General features: G+C 42.3%; 1 protein-coding gene across 1 annotated transcript in view; it reads left to right on the plus strand.

The window, feature by feature from the left end:
• Nucleotides 1-20,682: 20,682 nt before the first annotated feature.
• Nucleotides 20,683-24,753, plus strand: part of LOC116885388 (cytochrome P450 3A18) — a 43,059-nt gene continuing 38,988 nt past the window's right edge. The window contains exon 1 of the mRNA XM_032886668.1: nt 20,683-20,753. Within this exon, the coding sequence (XP_032742559.1) occupies nt 20,683-20,753 (71 nt within the window). The remainder of the gene's footprint in view (nt 20,754-24,753) is intronic.

The raw sequence follows: 24,753 nt of genomic DNA on the forward strand, positions 1-24,753 counted from the left end.
GAGCCAAAGTTGATGGAGCCAAAGAGTAGAAGACAAACCAGAGAATGCTGGAAAATGTCAAAGAGCAGAGGCTACATTGGTCCAACCAGAATGCTGTTGCCGTCTTAGTCCATTTTGTGCTGTTGCCGTGGAATACTTGAGACTGATAACATGCCAAGAATAGATACCTGACAGTTCTGAAGCCCGGGAAGTCCAAGGTCAAAGAGTTGGCATCCTACCAAGGTCCCCATGTGGCAGAAGATGGAAGGATGAGAGAGGGTGCATAGAAAAGGCAAAGGGGCCAAGCATTCTTCATGAGGAACCGAATCCTACAGTGATACCTTTAATCCCTTCCTGAGAGCAGAGCCCCTGGGATCTCACCCTCTCTGACAGTTATGTCTCCTAACCATGCTACATTGGGATTAGGGCTCCCAAAGAAGCTTTGGGGCATACATTCTAACTATAGCAAGTTTGATTGCCTAGTAGGCATGCTGTTGTTGATTGTGGTGGTGGTGGTGGTGCTGGTGTTTGAATTTCCTTTTGTTGTTGTTGGTTGTGGTGGTGGTGCTGGTGGTGGTGGTGGTAGTGGTGGTGATGGTGGTGGCAGAGTATTTTGAGACAGGGTTTCTCTGTATCACCTTAGCTGTCTCACTGTAAACCAGGCTGGCCTCAAACTCAGAGATCCAACTGCCTCTGCCTCCCAAGTAACTAAGCTACTACCCTTGAGCTCTGAAAATTAAGGATTTTTTTCAGACTAGTGAAAAAGAGGTGTGATAAAGGATTCAGGACATCATGGGCCTTCATGATCCTTGCATGTATTCCTGAGAGCTTCAACACACACACACACACACACACACACACACACACACACACACACCCCAACTCTGCTTGACATTAGTGAAACCATTTTAAAGGGGAAAAAGTTAGTGGGGTTTTGTATGCTCATGCATCATGTAACCCCCCACCTCTGTCTGATTGCATAATGTTCCCACAGGGTTCCTCCAGACTCATGCTTTCTCCTGCTACCAGCTATGTGTCTCTACAGGTGAAGACATTCAGGATGTTTGCCATAAATAGAATCAGACACTGAGTGGACTCTGCATTTGGCTTCTTTAAGGTAAGACAGTGTTTGTCTGTTTAAATGTATTTTATTAGTTCTTTGAGAATTTCATGTATGCTCTTGTTCTATTTGCCTCCTTTACTCCTCTTCTAGCACCTCTTAGATCCCCGGCCATCCACCCACTCCCTCCCAACTCTGAGCCCTCTTTACACATATGACAAGCTGGCATTCTCAGAATGTGGCTGAAGGGCAAGCTGTGGATGCCTTAAGTGTCCTTTGCCTCAACTGTCAGATGTACACGTGTATGTTGTCAATTATGTTTTCCCCCAGACAAACCAGAACCGTCAGTCGCAAGCAGTGTGGGTCTGTGGATCGGGCTCAAGCTATTACTAAAGAGAACAGGGGACTGGGCCAGCACCTGATCCCTTTTAGTCTGTAAATCACAGCCCCCATGGGAAGAGTTCAGAGTGCTGAAAAGTGATATCTGGTCACACAGAGCACTTTCACGTGTCAACAAGAAGAGAAATGAACTTATGCCATAGTTGAAAGCACGATTAGAAGGTCATGAGTTTATTGAGAGTGGACTATTGATCTTTATCATCCTCACATAACCACCTCTTCTTACCACATGCTGCTGAGGAGTCACGGGTATAATAAATATGTATTGATTAAATATCAGAAATGGCATTGCCTGCCTGGCTTTGTGGACCTAGGTTCCCTTAAGACCATTAAGCCCTGTTCCCAGTCCTCTTAGAGTTATGAATCCCTAACAGTTAAGGCAACTCCCATTCTTTCTCTCTCGTTATCATTTTGGGTTAAAAAAAACCTATGTATTTCCCAAAGTTGAGTTTTCCATAGGTAGGTGAGGTAAAGTTCAGGTGTCAAATCCTTAAGATGCTCAGGAAGGGATTGTCTTTCCAGTGTAGCTAATGAAGGGTTATGAGCACAGTAAGATCAACCACTTGCTGTTGGTCACTGAGGTTCAGCCTTACCTCGATCTCCAATCAAACAGGTTTTCAGAGTCAAATCCTCTCCTGTCTCAAGGACTTTGCATTTTATATCTGGAATGTTCTTTTGGCTGTTCATGGGACACATGCCCAGTACTTAATAACTTACTTTAAAATACCAACTTCTGGGCAGGCAGGATGGATTGGTGGATTAAAGGCATTTGCTGCCAAGCCTGACAACCTGAGTTGGAGTCCTAGGTCTCCACATGGTGGAAGAAGAGAACTGACTCCCACAAGCTGTCCTATGACTTCCACACATATTCCACAGCACACACATGCTCTACATACTACAGACACACACACACACACACACACACACACACACACACACACACACACACACACCAAATAAATTCTCAGGAAAGCCTTCACTGACTACTAGATTCTATTCTTTTAAAAATTTTTTTATCCTTTAGATTTACGCATTTATGCATATGAATGCTTCACCTGCATGTATATATGCTTTCTAGACACATGCCTGGTGACCACAGAAGTCAGATAAGGGAGTGGGATCTCCTGGAGTTAAGGATACTCATGAGATGCTATGTGGGTACTGGGAACTGAACTCAGATCCTCTATGAGAGCAACTAGAGCTCTTAACTGCTGAGCCGTGTCTCTAGCCCCTCATGTTACTTTTTAAATAAGTATTTTATTTTTTCCACTGGCTTATATTCGGTATACATGACACTGGGTCACATAAACATATTTTTATACAGGTGAAAAGTACAGCATATTTTGGGTGTATTTTCCTGTCTTCTCTCCCTTCCTCTCTCCTTTCTCCCTCCTCTTTATCCCTCTCGCTCCTGGTCCCCAAACATTTCCTGTTTCTTTTCATGCCATATATACATGAAATATTTTGTGTATCTGAATAAATCTAGGAACTTCAAGTGAGTGGAAACATGATGCTTTCTTAGCACCCTGATCATATTCATTATCTATCTATCTATCTATCTATCTATCTATCTATCTATCTATCTATCTATCAGTGAAGTGGTTCATGATGACTAAATTTTGTCTGCCTTCCTGTTGACTGTCTTTCTCCACAGTAGAGTGTGACTCCTTAAGTACAGGGTAGGGAGGTGTCCCCCTCTGCTTACCTCCCTCTTGTTCATGATGAATCATTTCTGCATCATCGTAGGTATTAGAGAGGTCTGCAATAAATCAAAGTCTGGGATGAGACAGAATACCTGTGTGATGCTGTTGATGGCTCCCAAGGCTTTTTGGAGAATCTGTTGCTTTTGAGGACTGACCCCCAGCTCATCCATTCTTCTGTGGGGAATTTTTTCCCTTCATCCCAAATGTGGCCAAGTTTGAACATGCTTGGCCCAGGAAGTAGCACTGTTAGGAGGTGTGGCCTCCTGTTTCACTGTTGGAGAAAGTGTGGCCTTGTTGGAGAAAGTGTGTCACTGTGGGGGTGGGCTTTGAGATCTTTGTCCTAGGTACCTGGAAGACACTCTTCTCTTGTTTGCCTTCAAAACAAGATGGAGACCTCCCAGTTTCTTCTCCAGTACCATGCCTGCCTGGACACTGCCATGATTCCTGTTATGATAATAGAATGAACCTCTGAACCTGTAAGCTGGCCCCAATTAAATGTTGTCCCTTCTAAGAGTTGACTTGGTCATGATGTCTCTTCACAGCAATGGAAACCTAAGAAATCAAGTGAGTGGCTTATTGGCTGTTTCATATACTTTATAGAAAGGGAGCAATTCTCTGTGGATTTTGTCAAAAGTCCTCTTATAGTTGAGTACTGTAACATATGGAGAAAAGTTTGAAGCATACAATGTGCCATTATTTCCTCTGAACTGAAGCATTTTTTCCTAGAGGGAGGAAGGATACTCCTGGGACTCAGGAAGTAAACACTGTTATGCTGAAACTAAGGTCTGTGAGGCTCCTCACCAAGTCACAGAAACAATAAACACCTGCTGAGGAGAGACATCTCTCACCAGACACTGCCTCAGGAGAGACTGGTCTGTCCACCGCCTGCAAACTGTGCATTGTCTTAGGGATGTGGTATGTATGCATTGTTGTTCTTTCCTGGGTGCACTTTTGGATGATGTAGCTGCCTTTGAGTGGTCCCTGCTCCTGGAAGTCACCCCTCACTCATATTCCTGTATGTGGCTCCAAGAAGCTCGCTGGCTTATCAAGTTGGCTCGTCAACTGTGGAGAAATGTTTCTGACGTCTGTCCTAGAAGTCTTACACAACAGCATCCCAAACCAGACTTGCTGTATCCACAATTGGTATTCCTTTCTTCTGTAAAAAGCCATTCCAGCAGCACTTTCCAGGGAGCACAGCTTCAGGAATAAGCCAGTAGAGCATAATAGTCCCTGGGGAGAATTCACACCACAAGAAGGAACCATTTCATATGCTTTGCTGTTTGTCACTGAGTCATAAATAACCCCATGAGTTATTATTATTTCAAATTGTATTTTTTTTCAGATTACAAAAGTAAATTCTAATGATGCAGAGGATTAGAATGATTTGAAATTTCCTACTGTGTCTGTGTCTGTGGGTAAGAATGTGCTGTGTACCGCTTCTGTAATCTCTCTTATTTTAAGCATCTGCTAAAACACCCCACTCTTTTGCTTATCTTAAACAGTTATAAAACAACTGTGTTAACTCTAACTCACTTGCCTGAACATGGGGAGATGATTTTACTCCCAACTGCTCTGTGTCCTCAGACCTACCATGCCTTGGTTATCAAGTACTTAAAAACTTTGAGTTAAGGTCAAAGTGTTCAAAGCTTGCACATGGAAGGGAAAAAGGTGGTACTGGTTGGTAATTCAGACTAACAGCCAAGCCAGAACATGTTGCAACCCATACAAAGTCAATGGTGGCCCCTATCTGATATTGCTGTGCCCCTAACTGATATTATCAAGTTGGCTCACTGTCCTAAACTTATTGAATATTAAACACAAACTCAACTCATCATGTAAGCATGATGTAATCACATTACTTCAGTTGACTTGAGAAAGGGAATTCAGCTCACTCCAGGAACTCATGCCTAGGAACAGTTTTAGGGCGGGACACTGGAAATCCATATCTCTAATACTTTCCCCAGGAAATAGAGATCAAAATAGAGTCTTAATAAGTCGTTGCCTAGTGTTAGCCCAGCCACTCCTTGAATGGTTTTTTCGAATCCAGCCAGAGATTTTAATATACCCAAGGAGACTCTATTGGAAAAAATACTGATTTTCCCTTTGCCAAGGTATATCAATTGCAGATAGCTTCTTGATTAGAGGTAGGGACCCATGTTGACTTGTCCCTCACAGTGCTGGGACCCCATCTGTCTGGAACCTGTCCCAGCACTGTTCCCTTATTGCCCATGTGCTGCATAATTTTATATCAACTTGACACAAGATAAAGTCTTCTGAGAGAAGGAAACCTCAGATTTAAAAAAAAGATGCCTTCATAATATCCAGCTGGTAGTCCTGAGTTCTATGAGAAAGCAGGCTGAGCAAGTCATGTTGAGCAAGCCAGAGCATCCTTCCAGGGCTGCATCAGCGTCTGCCTCCCTGTTCCTGCCCTGTTTGAGTTCCTGTCCTGACTTCTTCAATTGTGAATAGTGATATATGGAAGTGTAAGCCAAAGAAACCTTTTTCTCCCTAACTTGTTTTTTGGTCAGATGTTTCATTGAAACATTAGAAACCCTACCTGAGACAGTCTGGTTTTTGTTTGTTTGTTTGTTTGTTTGTTTAAGAGAGGTGAGAGAGTAGTAGAGTGGTGTGGTGGTTTGAATAGTTTGGCCCCTGTAGACACATGTGTTTGAATGCTTGACCCATGTGGAATGGCACTATTAGGAAGTGTGGCCTTGTTGGAGTGGGTGTGTCCACACTGGAGTATGTGTGGCCTTGTTGGAGTGGGTGTGGCCTTGTTGGAGTGGATGTGTCTACACTGGAGTAGGTGTGGCCTTGTTGGAGTGGGTGTGGCCTTGTTAGAGGAAGTGTCTTACTCTGAGGTGGGCTTTGTGGTCTCCTATGCTCACACTCTGCCTACTATGGAATTAATGTCCTGTCTTAGGGCTTTACTGCTGTGTGATCAAACACTATGACCAAGGGAAGTCTTATAAAGACAGCATTCAATGGGATTGCTTACAGGTTCAGAGGTTCAGTCTGTCATCATCAAGGTGGGAACAGGCAGCATCTAGGCCGGCATGATACAGACAGAGCTGAGAGTTCTACATCTTCATCTTAAGCTGTTAGTGGAAGACTAGCTCCCAAATAGCTAGGACTAAGGTGTAAAAGTCTATGCCCACAGTGACACACCTACTCCAACAAGGCCACACCTCCCAATATTGCCACTCCCTGGGCCAAGCATATTCAAACCATGACATGTTCCCTTCTTCTCCTTCTCCGGCACCGTGTTGGTCTGGATGCTGCCATGTTTCCCACCATGATGATAGCAAAACTGCAAGCTAACCTCAATTAAATGTCTTTCTTTATAAGAATTGTCATGGTCAGGATGTCATTTATAGAAACGAAACCCTGACTAAGACAGGTGGGTAAGAAGGTGGGGAGGAACTGGGGGAGGGGAAAACACAATCAAAATTCTAAGAAAAAAATTAATAAAAGTTCTTAGTAAAAAAATGTTTGAGGTTGGGGATTTAGCTCAGTGGTAGAGCGCTTGCCTAGGAAGTGCAAGGCCCTGGGTTCGGTCCCCAGCTCCGAAAAAAAGAACCAAAAAAAAAAAAATGTTTTAATGTCAAACAACGACAACAGCAAAGCACAAAATAAATTTAAAAAGTGCACATATCTCCTGTTTCTTCTAGTGCCAGCTTGCACATATAGCCCTTGTTAGATATGAAAATATGACCTCAGCTCACACAGAAACTAATGAATAGTTTGGATTTTAATCAGTCCAACTCAGGCAGGTGGAGATACTGAAATGGAGTCTCCTCAAGTATAGACTGGGAGTGAGAACCCTACTTTCCATAAAAGTCAGTTAATGGCATATTCATGAATCATATCTGTCAAAGAGATGCCCTTTGAGAGAGCAGAGCTGGAGGATGAGGAAGGGGGAATACTGAGAAATGAACCACATGTAAAGAAGACCTGGGGTGTGAAAGAGGCTGGTCTAGAAGAAGCTGAGGGCTAGGGGGATGGCTCTGTTGTTAAGAATGCTGGCTGCTTGCCCCACATGTGGCCCATACATATACAGCCACCCAATTAGACAAGATGGATGAAGCAAAGAAGTGCAGGCCAACAGGAACTGGATGTAGATCTCTCCTGAGAGACACAGCCAGAATACAGCAAATACATAGGCGAATGCAAGCAGCAAACCACTGAACTGAGAACGGGATCCCCGTTGAAGGAATCAGAGAAAGGACTGGAAGAGCTTGAAAGGGCTCAAGACCCCATATGAACAATAATGACAACCCACTAGACTTCCAGGGACTAAGCCACTACCCAAAGACTATACATGGACTGACCCTGGGCTCCAACCTCATAGGTAGCAATGAATAGCCTAGTAAGAGCACCAGTGGAAGGGGGAAGCCCTTGGTCCTGCTAAGACTGAACCCCAGTGAACATGATTGTTGGGGGGAGGGCAGTAACGGGGGGAGGATGGGGAGGGGAACACCCATATCGAAGGGGAGAGGGAAGGGTTAGGGGGATGTTGGCCCAGAAACCGGGAAAGGGAATAACATTTGAAATGTAAATAAGAAATACTCAAGTTAATAAAAAAAAAAAAAAAGAATGCTGGCTGCTCTAGCAAAAGTTCAAATCTCAGCAACTCATAACCATCTGTAATCCCAGCTCCAGGGGATCTAGAGCTCTTATCTGTCCTCTGTGGGCACTGCACATACATGGTGCACAAACATACATCCAGGTTAGCAGTAATACACATAATATTAATATAAATATTTCTTTTGAAAGAAGTCAGTGGGGTGAGAAAGGGGCTAAGGGAGGGTCATGGAAGATAATGGGGAGAGTGATCATCAAACATTTAAAAGGAGTGAATAGCAATACCAAACGAACTTGAAAGAAAGGGGAGAAAGGAGGAAGAAGGAAAGAAGGAAAATGGAAGAATTTTGTACACCCTAAAATTCAAGTTTGAGATGTTTAATCATCAACAGAGACGTGTGTGAGGCACTGCTACATGAAAGCATTAGGCTCACGTCATCATTGGTGGCTGCTCCGTACTTGCCTTTAGACTCCATTTCAATGTACATTCCCTGAGAGAATTTGTGATGGAGATTTTGACTTCCCAAGGCCAGCCCTGGGGTTGTCTCTAAGGGTGTACTTTTTGGGCAGAGACACAAAGTGGGGACAGACTGAAATTCATGAAGTTCATGTGGTTAGTCAAGTTCTCTGTTTAATATTTAACAAGGACTATCACAGGCTGATGGTTCTGCAAGAAAACAGCAAATCCTTGCCATCATGCGAATTGCGACATGTTCTACATGGCAGATAGTTTCAGTCACCTGTTGTAGCGCTTTGAATGAAAATGGCCCTCCTGGGCTCATGTATTTGAATACTTGGTTCCCAGGTTGGTGGTATGAATAGGCTTGTTCCATGGGAAGTGACACTATTAGGAGGTGTGTCTTTGCTAGAGGAAGTGTGTCCCTGTGAAGGTAGGGCCTTGATGACACAGCCACACTACAGAAGACGGTCTCCTCCTTGCTGCCTTTGGATCAAGATGTAGAAATCTTTACTCTTGTAGCATCAAATCTGCCTGCAATGCTTTCCCACTCTGATGATGATGGACTAGACCCCTAAAACTGTAAGTTAGCCTCAATTAAACCTTTGCCTTTACAAGAGTTGCCTTGGTCATGGTGTTTCTTCACAGCAACAAAACCCAAACTTACATACCAGTTCATCCATGCAACCATTTGCAAAGGATTAGGAGATGTGGCCTTTCCAGAGTGAGCTTTGAGATTTCTTTAGTTTTCATTTATTTTTGAGACTGTATAACCCCGAGTTGTTTGGAAACTCTCTCTGTAGACAAGTGTGGCCTCAAAGTCACAGAGATCTGAGTGCCTCTGCCTCCTGAGTGCTGGGCTTAAAGGCATGACCCACCACCACCCAGTTCTGACTTTGAGATTTCAAAATCCATCCCATACCCAGTTAGTTTTCTACTTGCTCCATGGGTGTTGTTTCAATACGTAAGCTCTCAGTTAAACTCGTTCTTCTATAAGTTGCCTGGGTCATAACCTCTCTTCATAGCAATAGAAAAGCAACTGAGATGTGGTGGCAGCCACAGAGAAGACATATAGAGGGCTACCTGCCACCAGGTGCCACTGTAATGAACAAATATGTGGTGGAGAGATAGAGAGAAAGAGAAATGGAACCGCTTGTGCACTGTGAAAAGAGGAACTGGAGATTTGACGGTGATCAGGAACAGCCTGATGTGAATAGCCTGCAATGCCACCTGAGACCATAGTGATGTCCCTGCCCATTTTGCCACAGAGGGCCGTGTCTGTATCCATGATGCTGCAGCAGTTGGAGTCTGTGTCATTATCCAGGTTTCATTTTACCACCAATGGCCATGTAGGTGCCCTTGGTCTGGGCTGCCACCTGGGACCACGTTGGTGTTTGAGAAGAGAACTGTGCAGAACTGGCACTGACTCTCACCAGCTATGGCACCCAGGAGAGCTGTCCCCATTCCTCATTGGCTGTGCAGTGGCATGGGGTGCAGGAGAGATGATTTTCTTCACCTCCTTATTGCCTGGGGTAGACAGGAAAGCTGGCCCCACACACATCCCACATGAGCATGTGGGGGAGCTGGCCCCATACCTTGCTGACTGCAGCACTTTGGAAAGCGGCCCGACACCTTGGCTGGGTAGCACAGTAGTGCTGGTCCTGGTAGTATGGGCACTGGAGGGCCCACCCAATGATGTGAGAGCAGAACTGCCCCCACCCCTCATACAGCAATCCTGGAGAGCTGTTCTTGATGGTGTGGGCCTGGGATACCTGTTCTGTTGCTCGCTGGCTGCTGCAGTCAGGAGAGCTGGTCCTATCTATCACCTGGGCAAAGTAGAAGAGCTAACCCTGAGGGTGCGGGAGCAGGAGAGCCCGCAGACTGACTAGGTCAGCTACCACCCAAGCCCACATCCGAGCTATGAGTCGACCCCTCCCAATAGCTACCTCATCTAGGACCTGCTGGGGCATGTGAAGGGACTCGTCCTGCAGCTCCACGGCTGCACGGTCTTCCTGAAAAAGGCAACAACAGAATATCCAAGAGGAGTCCTTGTCAGGATCTAGTTTTGATAATGAGGCAGAAGCCAGAGGCCTCGGACCAGACCAATGGCTCACTGCGACAAACATTTGCAAGTAAAGTTGTTTGAATAAAAGGGAATTCTGTGGGCCATACCATGATACACTTCCACAGTGAGATTTTTATTTCTCTTCGAGGGGAGGTTGCAAGGGCAGGGCATGCGTCTAGAGTGGTGGGAGAGGAGTGGGATTGGGATGCATGATGTGAAATTCACAAAGAATCAGTAAAAGGAAGGAGGGAGTAACCAAGACACCTGCCCCCGGTGACTTCAAAGTTCATATTCTTGGTGGTTTTGAACTTAGCTCGTAGTATTCTAGTACTCGAGAATTTAGAATAGGCAGTTTCTGGTGCAAAGGAAAGGAACAAAGAATAGGAATGTCTTCCCGAGGTGAGGTGAGTGAGTGGCAGGTGTGGAGTGCTTTATGGTGCTCAGAACTCCCTGTGAAGTGGTGACTTCCTTTCAGCATCACAGTTAGGCTAGCCCTTCCTTCTGTTCTAAATTGCATGTGTGATCTGACTTCCTGTTTCAACTCTCAGTCTGTGCCACTACTCAAGCCCAGAGCTGCGTCTTCACACTGGGGCATAGAGATACCCACATAACACACCCAGGTACCAATTGCTGCCTTAGTCATTATATTAAGTAGCCAAGTGTGTTTTTTTTAAAATAAATTTGTTATTTTATGTTTTTATTCAGGGCTATATAAGGTTATTTGTATGTATGTATGTGTATGTATATGCATATATATGTGTGTGTATGTCTGTATGAGTGGATGTGGGTGTGCGCGTGCACGTGCGTGTGCATGCGTGTGCGTGTGTGCGTGTGCGTGTGTGTGTGTGTGTGTGTGTGTGTGTATGTCTATCTTAGGAGGTGCAACCCTCTTGGTGGAGGGGGTGTGTCACTAGGGGTGGCCTTTGAGATTTTAAATTCCCAAGCCATTCCATTAACTCTTTCTGCCAGGTGCTTGTGGATCAAGAAATGTGAGTTCTTAGCTGTTCATGTCACTATATCTTTGCTCCACCATCGTCTTAAATAGGGTTATTGCCTTGAAGAGACACCATGACTATGGAAACTCTTATAAAAGAAGATATTTAATTAGGGCTGGCTTATAGTTTCAGAGGTTTGGTCCACTAATGTCAAAGTAGGAAGCATGGCACTGTGCAGGTAGAGAGTGCTGGAGACGGAGCAGAGAGTTCTGCTCCCATCCTGCCCCCAATACAGCCCTCCCCCCAACAATCACGTTCACTGGGGGTGGTTCAGTCTTAGCAGGACCAAGGGCTTCCCCTTCCACTGGTGCTCTTACTAGGCTATTCATTGCTACCTATGAGGTTGGAGCCCAGGGTCAGTCCATGTATAGTCTTTGGGTAGTGGCTTAGTCCCTGGAAGCTCTGGTTGCTTGGCATTGTTGTTCATATGGGGTCTCGAGGCTCTTCGAGCTCTTTCAGTACCTTCTCTGATTCCTTCAACGGGGGTCCTATTCTCAGTTCAGTGGTTTGCTGCTGGCATTCGCCTCTGTATTTGCTGTATTCTTGCTGTGTCTCTCAGGAGAGATCTACATCTGGCTCCTGTCGACCTGCACTTCTTTGCTTCATCCATCTTGTCTAATTGGGTGGCTGTATATGTATGTGCCACATGTGGGGCAGGCTCTGAATGGGTGTTCCTTCTGTCTCTGTTTTAATCTTTGCCTCTCTATTCTCTGCTAAGGGTATTCTTGTTCCCCTTTTAAAGAAGGAGTGAAGCATTTGCACTTTGATCATCCATTTGAGTTTCATGTGTTCTGTGCATCGAGGGTAATTCAAGCATTTGGGCAAATAGCCAATTATCAATGAGTGCATACCATGTGTGTTTTTCTGTGATTGGGTTACCTCACTCAGGATGATATTTTCCAGTTCCAGCCATTTGCTTATGAATTTCATAAAGTCATCGTTTTTGATAGCTGAGTAATATTCTATTGTGTAGATGTACCACATTTTCTGTATCCATTCCTCTGTTGAAGGGCATCTGGGTTCTTTCCAGCTTCTGGCTATTATAAATAAGGCTGCTATGAACATAGTGGAGCACGTTTTTTTTTATATGTTGGGGCATCTTTTGGGTATATGCCCAAGAGGGTATATAGCTGGGTCCTCAGGTAGTTCAATGTCAATTTTCTGAGGAACCTCAGACTGATTTCAAAATGGTTGTACCAGTCTGCAATCCCACCAACAATGGAGGAGTGTTCCTCTTTCTCCACATCCTCGCCAGCATTTGCTGTCACCTGAGTGTTTGATCTTAGCCATTCTCACTGGTGTGAGGTGAAATCTCAGGATTGTTTTGATTTGCATTACCCTTATGACTAAAGATGTTGAACATTTCTTTAGGTGTTTCTCAGCCATTCGGCATTCCTCAGCTGTGAATTCTTTGTTTAGCTCTGAACACCATTTTTTAATAGGGTTGTTTGTCTCCCTGTGGTCTAACTTCTTGAGTTCTTTGTATATTTTGGATATAAGGCCTCTATCTGTTGTAGGATTGGTAAAGATCTTTTCCCAATCTGTTTTTTTCCGTTTTGTCCTTACCACAGTGTCCTTTTCCTTACAGAATCTTTGTAGTTTTATGAGATCCCATTTGCCGATTCTTGATCTTAGAGCATAAGCCATTGGTGTTTTGTTCAGAATTTTTTCCAGTGCCCATGTGTTCCAGATGCTTCCCACTTTTTCTTCTATTAGTCTGAGTGTATCTGGTTTGATGTGGAGGTCCTTGATCCACTTGGACTTAAGCTTTGTACAGGGTGATAAGCATCTGCATTCTTCTACATGCTGACCTCCAGTTGAACCAGCACCATTTGCTAAAAATGCTATCTTTTTCCATTGGATGGTTTTGGCTCTTTTGTCAAAAATCAAGTGCCCATAGGTGTGTGGGTTCATTTCTGGGTCTTCAGTTCTATTCCACTGTTCTATCTGTCTGTCTCTGTACCAATACCATGCATTTTTATCACTATTGCTCTGTAATACTGCTTGAGTTCAGGGATAGTGATTCCCCCTGAAGTCCTTTTATTGTTGAGGATAGTTTTAGCTATCCTGGGTTTTTTGTTATTCCAGATGAATTTGCAAAATGTTCTGTCTAACTCTTTGAAGAATTGGATTTGTATTTTGATGGGGATTGCATTGAATTTGTAGATCGCTTTTGGTAAAATGGCCATTTTTACTATATTAATCCTGCCAATCCATGAGCATGGGAGATCTTTCCATCTTCTGAGGTCTTCTTCAATTTCTTTCTTCAGAGGCTTGAAGTTCTTATTGTACAGATCTTTTATTTGCTTGGTAAAGTCACACCGAGGTACTTTATATTATTTGGGACTATTATGAAGGGTATCATTTCCCTAATTTCTTTCTCGGCTTGATTCTCTTTTGTGTAGAGGAAGGCTACTGATTTATTTGAGTTAATTTTATACCCAGCCACTTTGCTGAAGTTGTTTATCAGCTTTAGTAGTTCTCTGGTGGACCTTTTGGGATCACTTAAATATACTATCATATCATCTGCAAATAGTGATATTTTGACTTCTTTTCCAATCTGTATGCCCTTGATCTCCTTTTGTTGTCTGATTGCTCTGGCTAGGACTTCAAGAACTATATTGAATAAGTAGGGAGAGAGTGGGCATCCTTGTCTAGTCCCTGATTTTAGTGGGATTGCTTCAAGTTTCTCTCCATTTAGTTTAATGTTAGCGACTGGTTTGTTGTATATGGCTTTTACTATGTTTAGATATGGGCCTTGAATTCCTATTCTTTCCAGGACTTTTATCATGAAGGGGTGTTGAATTTTGTCAAATGCTTTCTCAGTATCTAATGAAATGATCATGTGGTTTTGTTCTTTCAGTTTGTTTATATAATGGATCACGTTGATGGTTTTCCATATATTAAACCATCCCTGCATGCCTGGGATGAAGCCTACTTGATCATGGTGGATGATTGTTTTGATGTGCTCTTGGATTCGGTTTGCCAGAATTTTATTGAGTATTTTTGCATCGATATTCATAAGGAAATTGGTCTGAAGTTCTCTTTCTTTGTTGGGTCTTTGTATTTGTTTAGGTATAAGAGTAATTGTGACTTCATAGAAGGAATTCGGTAGCGCTCCATCTGTTTCAATTTTGTGGAATAGTTTGGATAGTATTGGTATGAGGTCTTCTATGAAGGTCTGATAGAATTCTGCACTGAACCTGTCTGGACCTGGGCTCTTTTTGGTTGGGAGACCTTTAATGACTGCTTCTATTTCGTTAGGTGTTATGGGGTTGTTTAACTGGTTTATCTGTTCCTGATTTAACTTCGGTACCTGGTATCTGTCTAGGAAATTTTCCATTTCCTGCAGATTTTCAAGTTTTGTTGAATATAGGCTTTTGTAGTAAGATCTGATGATTTTTTGAATTTTCTCTGATTCTGTTGCTCTGTCTCCGTTTTCATTTCTGATTTTGTTAATTTAGACAAACTCTCTGTGTCCTGTCATTAGTCTGGCTAAGGGTTTATCTATCTTGTTGATTTTCTCAAAGAACCAACTTTTGGTTCTGTTGATTCTTTCTATGGTCCTTTTTGTTTCTACTTGGTTGATTTCAGCTCTGAGTTTGATTATTTCCTGCCTTCTACTCCTCCTGGGTGTATTTGCTTCTTTTTGTTCTAGGGCTTTTAGGTGTGGTGTCAAGCTGGTGACATATGCTCTCTCCTGTTTCTTTCTGCAGGCACTCAGAGCTATGAGTTTTCCTCTTAGCACAGCTTTCATTGTGTCCCATAAGTTTGGGTATGTTGTACCTTCATTTTCATTAAATTCTAAGAAGTCTTTAATTTCTTTCTTTCTTTCTTCCTTGACCAGGTTATCGTTGAGTAGAGCATTATTCAACTGCCACGTACATGTGGGCGTTCTTCCCTTATTGTTATTGAAGACTAGCTTTAGGCCGTGGTGGTCTGATAGGACGCATGGGATTATTTCTATATTTCTGTATCTGTTTAAGACTATTTTATGACCAATTATATGGTCAGTTTTGGGGAAATTACCATGAGGTGCTGAGAAGAATGTATATCCTTTTGCTTTAGGATAGAATGTTCTACAAATATCGGTTAAGTCCATTTGGTTTATGACTTCTCTTAGTCTGTCTACATCTCTGTTTAATTTCTGTTTCCATGATCTGTCCATTGATGAGAGTGGGGTGTTGAAATCTCCTACTATTATTGTGTGAGGTGTAATGTGTGCTTTGAGCTTTAGTAAGGTTTCTTTTTATGTATGTAGGTGCCTTGTATTTGGGGCATAGATATTTAGGATTGAGAGTTCATCTTGGTGGATTTTTCCTTTGATGAATATGAAGTGTCCTTCCTTATCTTTTTTGATGACTTTTAGTTGAAAATTGATTTTATTTGATATTAGAACGGCTACTCCAGCTTGCTTCTTCAGACCATTTGCTTGGAAAGTTGTTTTCCAGCATTTCACTCTGAGGTAGTGTCTGTCTTTGTCTCTGAGGTGTGTTTCCTGTTGGCAGCAGAATGCAGGGTCCTCATTGTGTATCCAGTTTGTTAATTTCTGTCTTTTTATTGGGGAGTTGAGACCATTCATGTTGAGAGATATTAAGGAATAGTGATTATTGCTTCCTGGTATATTCATATTTAGATGTGAGGTTATGTTTGTGTGCTTTTCTTCTCTTTGTTTTGTTGCCAAGACGATTAGTTTCTTGCTTTTTCTAGTGTGTAGCTTGCCTCCTTATGTTGGGCTTTACCATTTATTATCCTTTTTAGCGCTGGATTTGTAGAACGATATTGTGTAAATTTGGTTTTGTCATGGAATATCTTGGTTTCTCTATCTATGTTATTTGAGAATTTTGCAGGATACAGTAACCTGGGCTGGCATTTGTGTTCTCTTAGGGTCTGTATGACATCTGTCCAGGATCTTCTGGCTTTTATAGTCTTTGGTGAGAGGTCTATTGTGATTCTGATACATCTGCCTTTATATGTTACTTGACCTTTTTCCCTTACTGCTTTTAATATTCTTTCTTTATTTTGTGCATTTGGTGTTTTGACTATTATGTGACAGGAGGAGTTTCTTTTCTTGTCAAATCTATTTGGAGTTCTGTAGGCTTCTTTTATGCTTATGGGCACCTCTTTCTTTAGGTTAGGGAAGTTTTCTTCTATGATTTTGTTGAATATATTTACTGGTCCTTTGAGCTGGGAGTCTTCACTCTCTTCTATACCTATTATCTTTAGGTTTGATCTTCTCTTTGAGTCCTGGCTTTCCTGTATGTTTAGGACCAGTAGCTTTTTCCGTTTCACATTATCTTTTACAGTTGTGTCGATGATTTCTATGGAATCTTCTGCTCCTGAGATTCTCTCTTCTATCTCTTGTATTCTGTTGGTGATGCTTGTATCTACGGCTCCTTGTCTCTTCCTTTGGTTTTCTATATCCAGGTTTGTTTCCCTGTGTTCTGTCTTTATTGCTTCTATTTCTATTTTTAATTCCTTCACCTGTTTGATTGTGTTTTCCTGGAATTGTTTCAGGGATTTTTGTGATTCCTCTCTATAGGCTTCTACTTGTTTATTTATGTTTTCCTGTTTTTCTCTAAGGGAGTTCTTCATGTCTTTCTTGAAGTCCTCCAGCAGCATGATCAAATATGATTTTAAATCTAGATCTTGCTTTTCTGGTGTGTTTGGATATTCAGTGTTTGGTTTGGTGGGTGAAGTGGGCTCCGATGATGCCATGTAGTCTTGGTTTCTGTTGCTTGGGTTCCTGTGCTTGCCTCTCGCCATCAGATTGTCTCTTCCACCATTGTCTTAGTTAGGGTTTCATTGCTTTGAAAAGACACCATGACTATGGAAACTCTTATAAAAGAAAATGTTTAATTAGTGCTGACTTTTAGTTTCAGAGGTTTGGTCCACTATTGTCAAAGTAGGAAGCATGGCACTGTGCAGGTAGAGAGTCTGGAGAAGGAGCAGAGAGTTCTGCATCTTGATCCAAAGATAACCGTTAGAGGACTGACTCACACCGAGCAGAGCTTCAGAACCAGAAGACCTTAAAGCCTGCCTACATAGTGACACACTTCCTCCAACAAGGCCACATCTCATAATAGTAGCATTTCCCATAAGCCAGACATATTCAAACCACTACAACCATCATGGACTTTAACCCTCTGAAACAATGAAATGAAAAAGTAACTAAGACATCCCATATCCCACTATCCCACCCCTTTTCCCTGTCCCCATGAACTCACTGCAGCTCTGGTTCCTTACACCAGGCCTGCAAAGGCTGTGCCCATTGTCTTCATTGTCCATGGGTGAAGAGTTTGTTGGCCCAACACTCCACTAATGAACTATGAGTAGTTAATGATTTCTGAAGCAAGCATATTTTCTTCAGTGATGTAGCCCCTGATACCCATTCTGTTCATGGTCTAGTAAATGAAATGATTCTCAATCTATCTTCATGAAAGCAGCCACAGTTAAACCTAGTGGGCTACTAAGAAAGAAAGGAGGAAAGAAAGAAAGGAAGAAAGAAAGAAAGAAAGGAAGAAGGAAGGATGGAGAGGAAAATGGCAGAGGGATTTGTTGAGAAGAAGGGTTTCTGTAGAGAGAGAATATGAGAGTTAAAATGGGGTGAAAATGACTAAAACTTCGTTACATACACAAATGAAATTGCCAGAGAATGTTAAAAATTAGACATTTGCTGCTGAGGAGAACCTTTGAAACATCATAGTAGAGACTGGAGAGATTGCTCAGTGGCTCAGTGGTTAAAAGCACTGACTGCTCTTCTGAAGGACCTGGGTTCAATTCCCAGCACCCACATGATGGTTGTTAACCATCTTTAACTAGTTCCAGAGGATATGCCACCCTCTTCTGGTCTCCACAGGTACCAGGCAAACACAAGATAGACATGCATGCATACATTCATACATGCATGCATACATACATACACACATGTACATACATATATACATATATATACATATATACAGGCAAAGCATACATGCACACAAACTGTGTAAACTGATGGCTTATTAGCAGGAATGAATATGAAGATGCTAATGACTAGGGAGATGGCTGGGTGTCCGAAGTGATCACCACATAAGCACAAGGACAGAAATTAAAATCACCCAAAATGCCAGGTGGGCATGGCAACATGTCTGTCAAAACAGGAGAAGCATTAACTAACTAATTGATTAAATTCAGACACAGCCCCTCACAATCAAGAATTTTTATATATTCAATAATGATACTTGCAATGGTTTAAGTGTATACCCCACTTGTGTGGTTAAAATTAATCTTAAAGTTATCATGTCTAGCTGGTTGAACCTTCTAGAGGTATGAATCTACTGTAAGTCTCTGCTCATGAATGGATTGATGCCATGTTTGCAATCACAGTTGCTACAGTACTGTATTCTTGAGGAGATGATATCTCATTCTCTATTGTCTTTCCACCTTCAGTCCTGGAATGATAAAGAAAGACACACCCGGACCACATGTCTGCCCTTAGACTTTGGACTTCTCAACTTACGTAACTAGAAAACCATTATTTCACAATAGCAGCAGAGAATGAAGTAAGATATAGCCATGATGTTTAACCCTGGCCATTCCCATTCTGTGGTTTTTTGAAATTTGCCAACATCCTTTGGTTTCTCCTCTATCCCATGCTTTTATGTGCTTTCTGCTTTCCTATTACCTCTGAATGCCCTGGTTGGAATATGTCAGAACTCTCTGGAACAATGGTTCTTAACCTGGTTCTTTAGGAGTCAAATGGTCCTTGCACAGGAGTCACCTACAACTACCAGAAAACACAGATATTTACATCATTATGATTCATAACAGTAGCAAAATTAGTTATGAAATAGCAATGAAAATTATGTTGGGGTCACACGACATGAAGAACTATATTAAGTGGACACAGCCTTAGGAAGGCTGAGAACCACTCCTCTAGAACATCTGCCTTCCTGCTTGGATGATGGTTTCAGGAACTTGCAATTTAATAAATGGCTACTAAGATGTTTGTGTTGATTGTGTGCTCATAAAGCCATTTGTAAAATGTGTGTGTGTGTGTGTGTGTGTTGTGTGTTTAATGTTTTTCTTGTTGAAAATGGTAACCAGTTCTCTTAACTTCCTGCTTGCCCTCCTCCCAGTTTTCAGTCCAGCCCCTTTAATATTCTCTCCTAACTCATCCTCCCTCAGTTTCCCAACAGCCTGCTTTAACAGCCCCTTCTCAGTTTCCGCAATTCTAGCAACTCCAAACTATAACAACTGTTTTAGCCTATCTGCTCAGCTCAGCTCCTCCTGGCTCAGCTGCCTTCTAACTTCACTGACTTCTCTTCTCACTCTGCTAGCCCCTTACCCCAGCCTCAGCTGGCTTTTTAAAAATATCTCATCCCATTCCCAGAAATCCAAGAGGCAACCAACACTGAAGATCATAGGGTCAAGCAGTTTAAATGGCTAAAAATTCTTAAAGGGCCAGGCACACAAGATAAATCACACTGCAGACATTTTGTAACAATTTGTGACCTTGCTAGGAGAACTTTAGGGGGGTGTAAATAGAAATATTTACTCTGTGTGATGCCGATTCAACCAGGAGGGTACTCGGGAGCCCATTTAACGACAAGAACACATTCCCTACAGAATTCTAACTCATCATAATGGTGCCTGTTTCCTGCCTTCCTGGTTCAGTTGTGGATACCTTTTACCTCTTTCTGTCTCCTTGTTTATACAGTGATCATGAAAACTTTACCATAACATATATAACCGACTGGATAAGAACTGTTAAAAGAGACATAGTAAAGTAGATTAAAAAAAGAGATCTATTGTAGATGAGACATTTGTATCAACCTTTCTACCCAAGGCTCAGGGAATCCTGCAGGAAAGATGGGTGAAGAATGTAAGATCTGGAGGGTGGGGAGGTATGCCATGGGATGCCATAAAGAGTACAGAGAAAAACAGCTGACTTGTGTGCCAAGGAAGCAGTGCAGGGTGGAAAGTGATTTCAGTTGTGGGTTTCACACCTTTCAGAGCACACAGGAGCCTTATTGGGAGAGGGCCATGAATAGGTAAAGATTTGTAGATATAGTTCGATTGTGTGGACTTAGTGTGTTTTGGAACTTGAACAGCTGTAGACACAACTGCGAATTAGAAGAAAGTAGTGCCAGTGGATTTATTTGAGTTCCCAAAAGAATAAATACACACAGAATATAAGCTCAAGGGTCAGAGTAGGAAAATGCATGAACTTTTGGCACTTTGACAAATGCCAGGTAGAGAGGCCACACCAGAACTTCAAGTTCAGGCAGTGTGCAAATGACCCTTGTACTGGATGTGTCCCCGACACCTCCTCCTTTCCCAGCAAATAAATAGACTGGCCTTCCTAGATGTCAGCTAGGCATAGCAGAGGAGCCCTGCAAGACTGTTAGCTGGGAAGGAAACTTGGAGGCCTGAACTGCTGAAGGAGAGCTAAGATGGAGATCATTCCCAACCTTTCTATAGAGACCTGGGTGCTGCTAGCTACTAGCTTGATGCTCTTCTACATGTAAGTAGCTGTCCAGGCTCCTCCCCCATCTGTAACCGGAAATGCAGCCCCCATTCTTTTCCTGTTGAAACATCCAAAGAGATAACAGAGGGGAAGTTGAAATCAACATCAGGTAGTTCCTACCAATGTCATTGGCCATCTTATGAGCTTCCACACAGAACTCTAATCATATGGGTTTTGACAAGACTTACCCAAATAATAACACAGGTGGCTCTCGGTCTACACCTAGACTAACCAACAATTCTGTGGCATTATAAACAATTGCCTAGTGTGCTGGTTACTTTCTAATTATGAGTTTGACAGATACGAGAAATTTTCTAGAAAGAGAGTTTTGACTGAGAAATTGTCTAGGTCAGGTTGACCTATAGGCAACCCTGTGTAGGATTGTCTTGATTGTTAATTGATGCAGGAAGACCCAGCTCATTGTGGGCAGCAGCATTCCCTATGCAACTACGTAACATAAAAGAAAACCCAATGAATGCAAACAAGCAGAGACCTGTCCTCTCCGTGCTCTTCACTGTGACTGACTACTTGGGTTTCTGCCTTGACTTCCCAGATACAATGGACTGTAACATGGAGTTGTCAGGAGAATAAATCCTTCCCCCTCTAAGTTGCTTCTTGTGGAACATTTTAGCACAGCAACATTAGCAACCATGACCTTTCCAAGCTTTAAGAATCCTTAGAATAGCCTAGTTGCTTAGACTTTTTCTCCCCTTTCACCCTTCTCTGTTTTGCCAGCATAAGTGATGGGTATATGACTGGTTCCCTGTGGATGTGGGTGTTTCTTGCTTCCATTTGTCACACCTTTCTAATCCAATTTACACAAACTCCCACATTGTGTCTGTTCTTTTTTCTACTGCTGTGATAAACACCATGACCAAAAACTTGAGGAGGAGAGAGTTTTATTTTTTTTATTTTTTTTTTATTTTCACTATTTTTTTTTTTTTTTTTAGTGTAAGTGATTTTCAAAGTAGAAGGCTGGTCCATATAGTGACGCTGAACACTAAGCACACCCTAAGCCGAGAGTTTTATTATAGTAAAGGAAGGCCAGGGCAGGAACTCAGGACAGAAACCAAAGCATAAGGCTTGGAGGAACACTGTTTCCTGTCTTTCTCCCTGTGGCTCACTTGGCCAGTTTTCTTATACTACCCAGCAGTACCTGCCTAGGTGTGAAACTGCCTATAGTGGTCTGGACCCTCCTACCTCAGTCATCAACCAAGAAAATACCCCACAGACTTGCCCACAGGACAATCTGATAGAGGCATTCTCTTAACTATGGTCGCCTCTTCCCAGATGACTATATCTTGTATCAAGTTGATTAAAAGAAAACTAATAAACACAATATCCCAGCAATTTTAGAAAGGCCGCCATCTATAATTCTTTTTTCTTTGATCATTATCCGGAATACTATTGTTTTCTAAAATCATATTTCCACCTTGCAATATTGAAACCACTTAACACCAAATGTTTTTGTTGTTTTCTTTGATTTGTTTGTTTGTTTGTTTTTAGCAACAACAAAAAGCAGTGTGGTGGTATGAATATACTTGGCCCAGGCAGTGGCACTATTAGGAGGTGTGGTCTTGTTGGAGTAGGTGTGGCTTTGTTGGAGGAAGTGTGTCACTGTGGGTGTGGGCTTTAAGACCTTCATCCTAGCTGCCTGGAAGTCAGTATTCTGCTAGCTGGATTCTGCCATGTTCCTGCCTTGCTGATAATAGACTGAAACTCTGAAACTATAGGTCAGCCTCAATTAAATGTTGTCCTAATAAAAGTTGCCTTGGTCATGGTGTCACAGAATGGTTCACAGTAGTGAATCCCTAAGACAAGCAGTAAGCACAATCTTGCAGGAGGAATCCCAGTTACTAGTTGGGTTTTGTTGAGGTGATCTGTTGTGATCCTTTAGTACATGTCCCTTAATGCAAATTCTTGATTATATTTGATAGTGTTTTATGAGTTTCACTTGATTTGTAGCAAGGGTTTAGAAACTGCATTGAGTAATAGACTCATATTAACAAAGAGAGAATGGAATAGAGAGATGGCTCAGCAGTTAAAAACACTGGTTTAACTATGTTTTTTTTCATACAAACCAGGGTTTGATTCCCAGTTCCCACATAGTGGCTCATAACCATCTATAATTGCAGTTCGAAGAGCTCTAGGACTCTTTTCTGCCCTCGGAAGTGACCACGGAATATATGTGGTACATAGACATACATGCAGGCAAAACACTCATATACATAAAATAATATAATTTAATTAATGTTTTCTGCAATATGTATAGTTTCATATTTTATGCCATATACTTAATAGGTTATCAATAGAAAGTACCTGACCTTCTGAAGTTCCTTTTTCTTGCAAATCAAAGAATGCTTGGGTCAGATAAAACCTTTATATAAAATAAATATTTCTGCTAGAATTTCTAAGCTTGATGTGATAACACTTTCCTTGTGTGAAAGCTTACAGCAATCTGCAGAATCACCTTTTATCAGCCTTGCTTCTTGTCCTGCATCTGCTATGTGTCAGTCACACTGGAGTCGGGAGGTCTGTAGCATCATGAGAAATTAAGATGTGCTACATCATCAGTGATAGCAGCCCCGCCCTATGGAGCACCTGATTAAGCAGAACTTTGTACATACTGAGTTGACACACACAGGCAATAATTCTTCTCATCTATGACTGTCTTAGTCGGGGTTTCCATTGCTGTGAAGAGACACCATAACCATGGCAACTCTTAAGAAAGAAAACATTTAATTGTGGCTGGCTTATACTTTTAGAGGTTAAGTCCATTATCACCATGGTGGGAACAATGGAGATGTACAGACATGGTGCTGGTGAAGTAGTTGAGAGTTCTACATCTGGATCAACAGGCAGCAGGAAGAGAGTGATACTGGGCCTGGCTTGAGCATCTAAAATTTCAAAACCCATTCATTCCTAGTGACATACTTCTTTTAATAAGGTCACACCTCTTAATAGTGCATTCCCTGTGGGCCTACAGGGTCCATTTTTATTCAAACCTCTCCCTGGCCCTCATAGGCTTGTAGCCATATCATAGTCTAACTTTGAAAGTTCCCATAGTCTATCACAGTATCAGCACTGTTTAAAAGTCCAAAGTTCAAAGTCTCTTCTGAGACTCATGCAATATCTTAACTGTAATCCTCTGTAAAATCAAAATGGAAAAGCAGGTTACATATTTCCGAAATATAATAGCACAGGATATACATTACCATTCCAAAGGGGAGAGAAGGGACTATAATGAGAAATTGCTAGGCCAAAACAAGATGGAAAACCAGCTGGGAAAACGCCAAACTCTGTGTCTCAATGTCTGATGTCAAAAGGCTCTTCAGATCTCCAACTCCTTTCAGCTTTGTTGACTGCAACACATTTTTTCTCCTTTGGGCTGGTTCCACTCTCTTTTAGTAGCTTTCCTAGGCAGACATCCCACAACTCTGGCATCTCCAACATCCTAAGTTCTCCCAAGGCAATCCAGGCTTTACCTTCACAGCTCCATACAAAGGTCTCTCTAGGCCTCCAAGCAGGGATACTCCTTGACCTCAGTGGCTTCTCTCTGTCATGGGGGGAGATTCCATATCTCTTTTCTTCTATCCTTGTCCCTAAAGCCAGAACTATGCAGCTGAAACTGCTGAGGTTGGAACACGCCTTCTTTCATATTCTATTACGTGTTCACCAGCTTTCTGTGCTCTGTGACTTGCTTTGCTGACTAAACTTGGCTGTCCTAGACCTTGTTCTGTAGACTAGGCAGGCCTCACACTCAGAAATCCACCTGCTTGTGCCTCCTCAGTTCTGTAATTAAAGATATTTTCTTTAATTCCTTCTCACAAGTTGGAAGCCTAGCTGGGTGAGGTCTTTTTTTTTTTTTTTTTTTTTTCGGAGCTGGGGACTGAACCCAGGGCCTTGCGCTTCCTAGGTAAGCGCTCTACCACTGAGCTAAATCCCCAACCCCGCTGGGTGAGGTCTTGCTCTGAAGTTACCACTCTCTTTATTCCAC

This window comes from Rattus rattus, chromosome 16 (genome assembly GCF_011064425.1).
Source record: "Rattus rattus isolate New Zealand chromosome 16, Rrattus_CSIRO_v1, whole genome shotgun sequence".
NCBI lineage: Eukaryota > Metazoa > Chordata > Mammalia > Rodentia > Muridae > Rattus > Rattus rattus.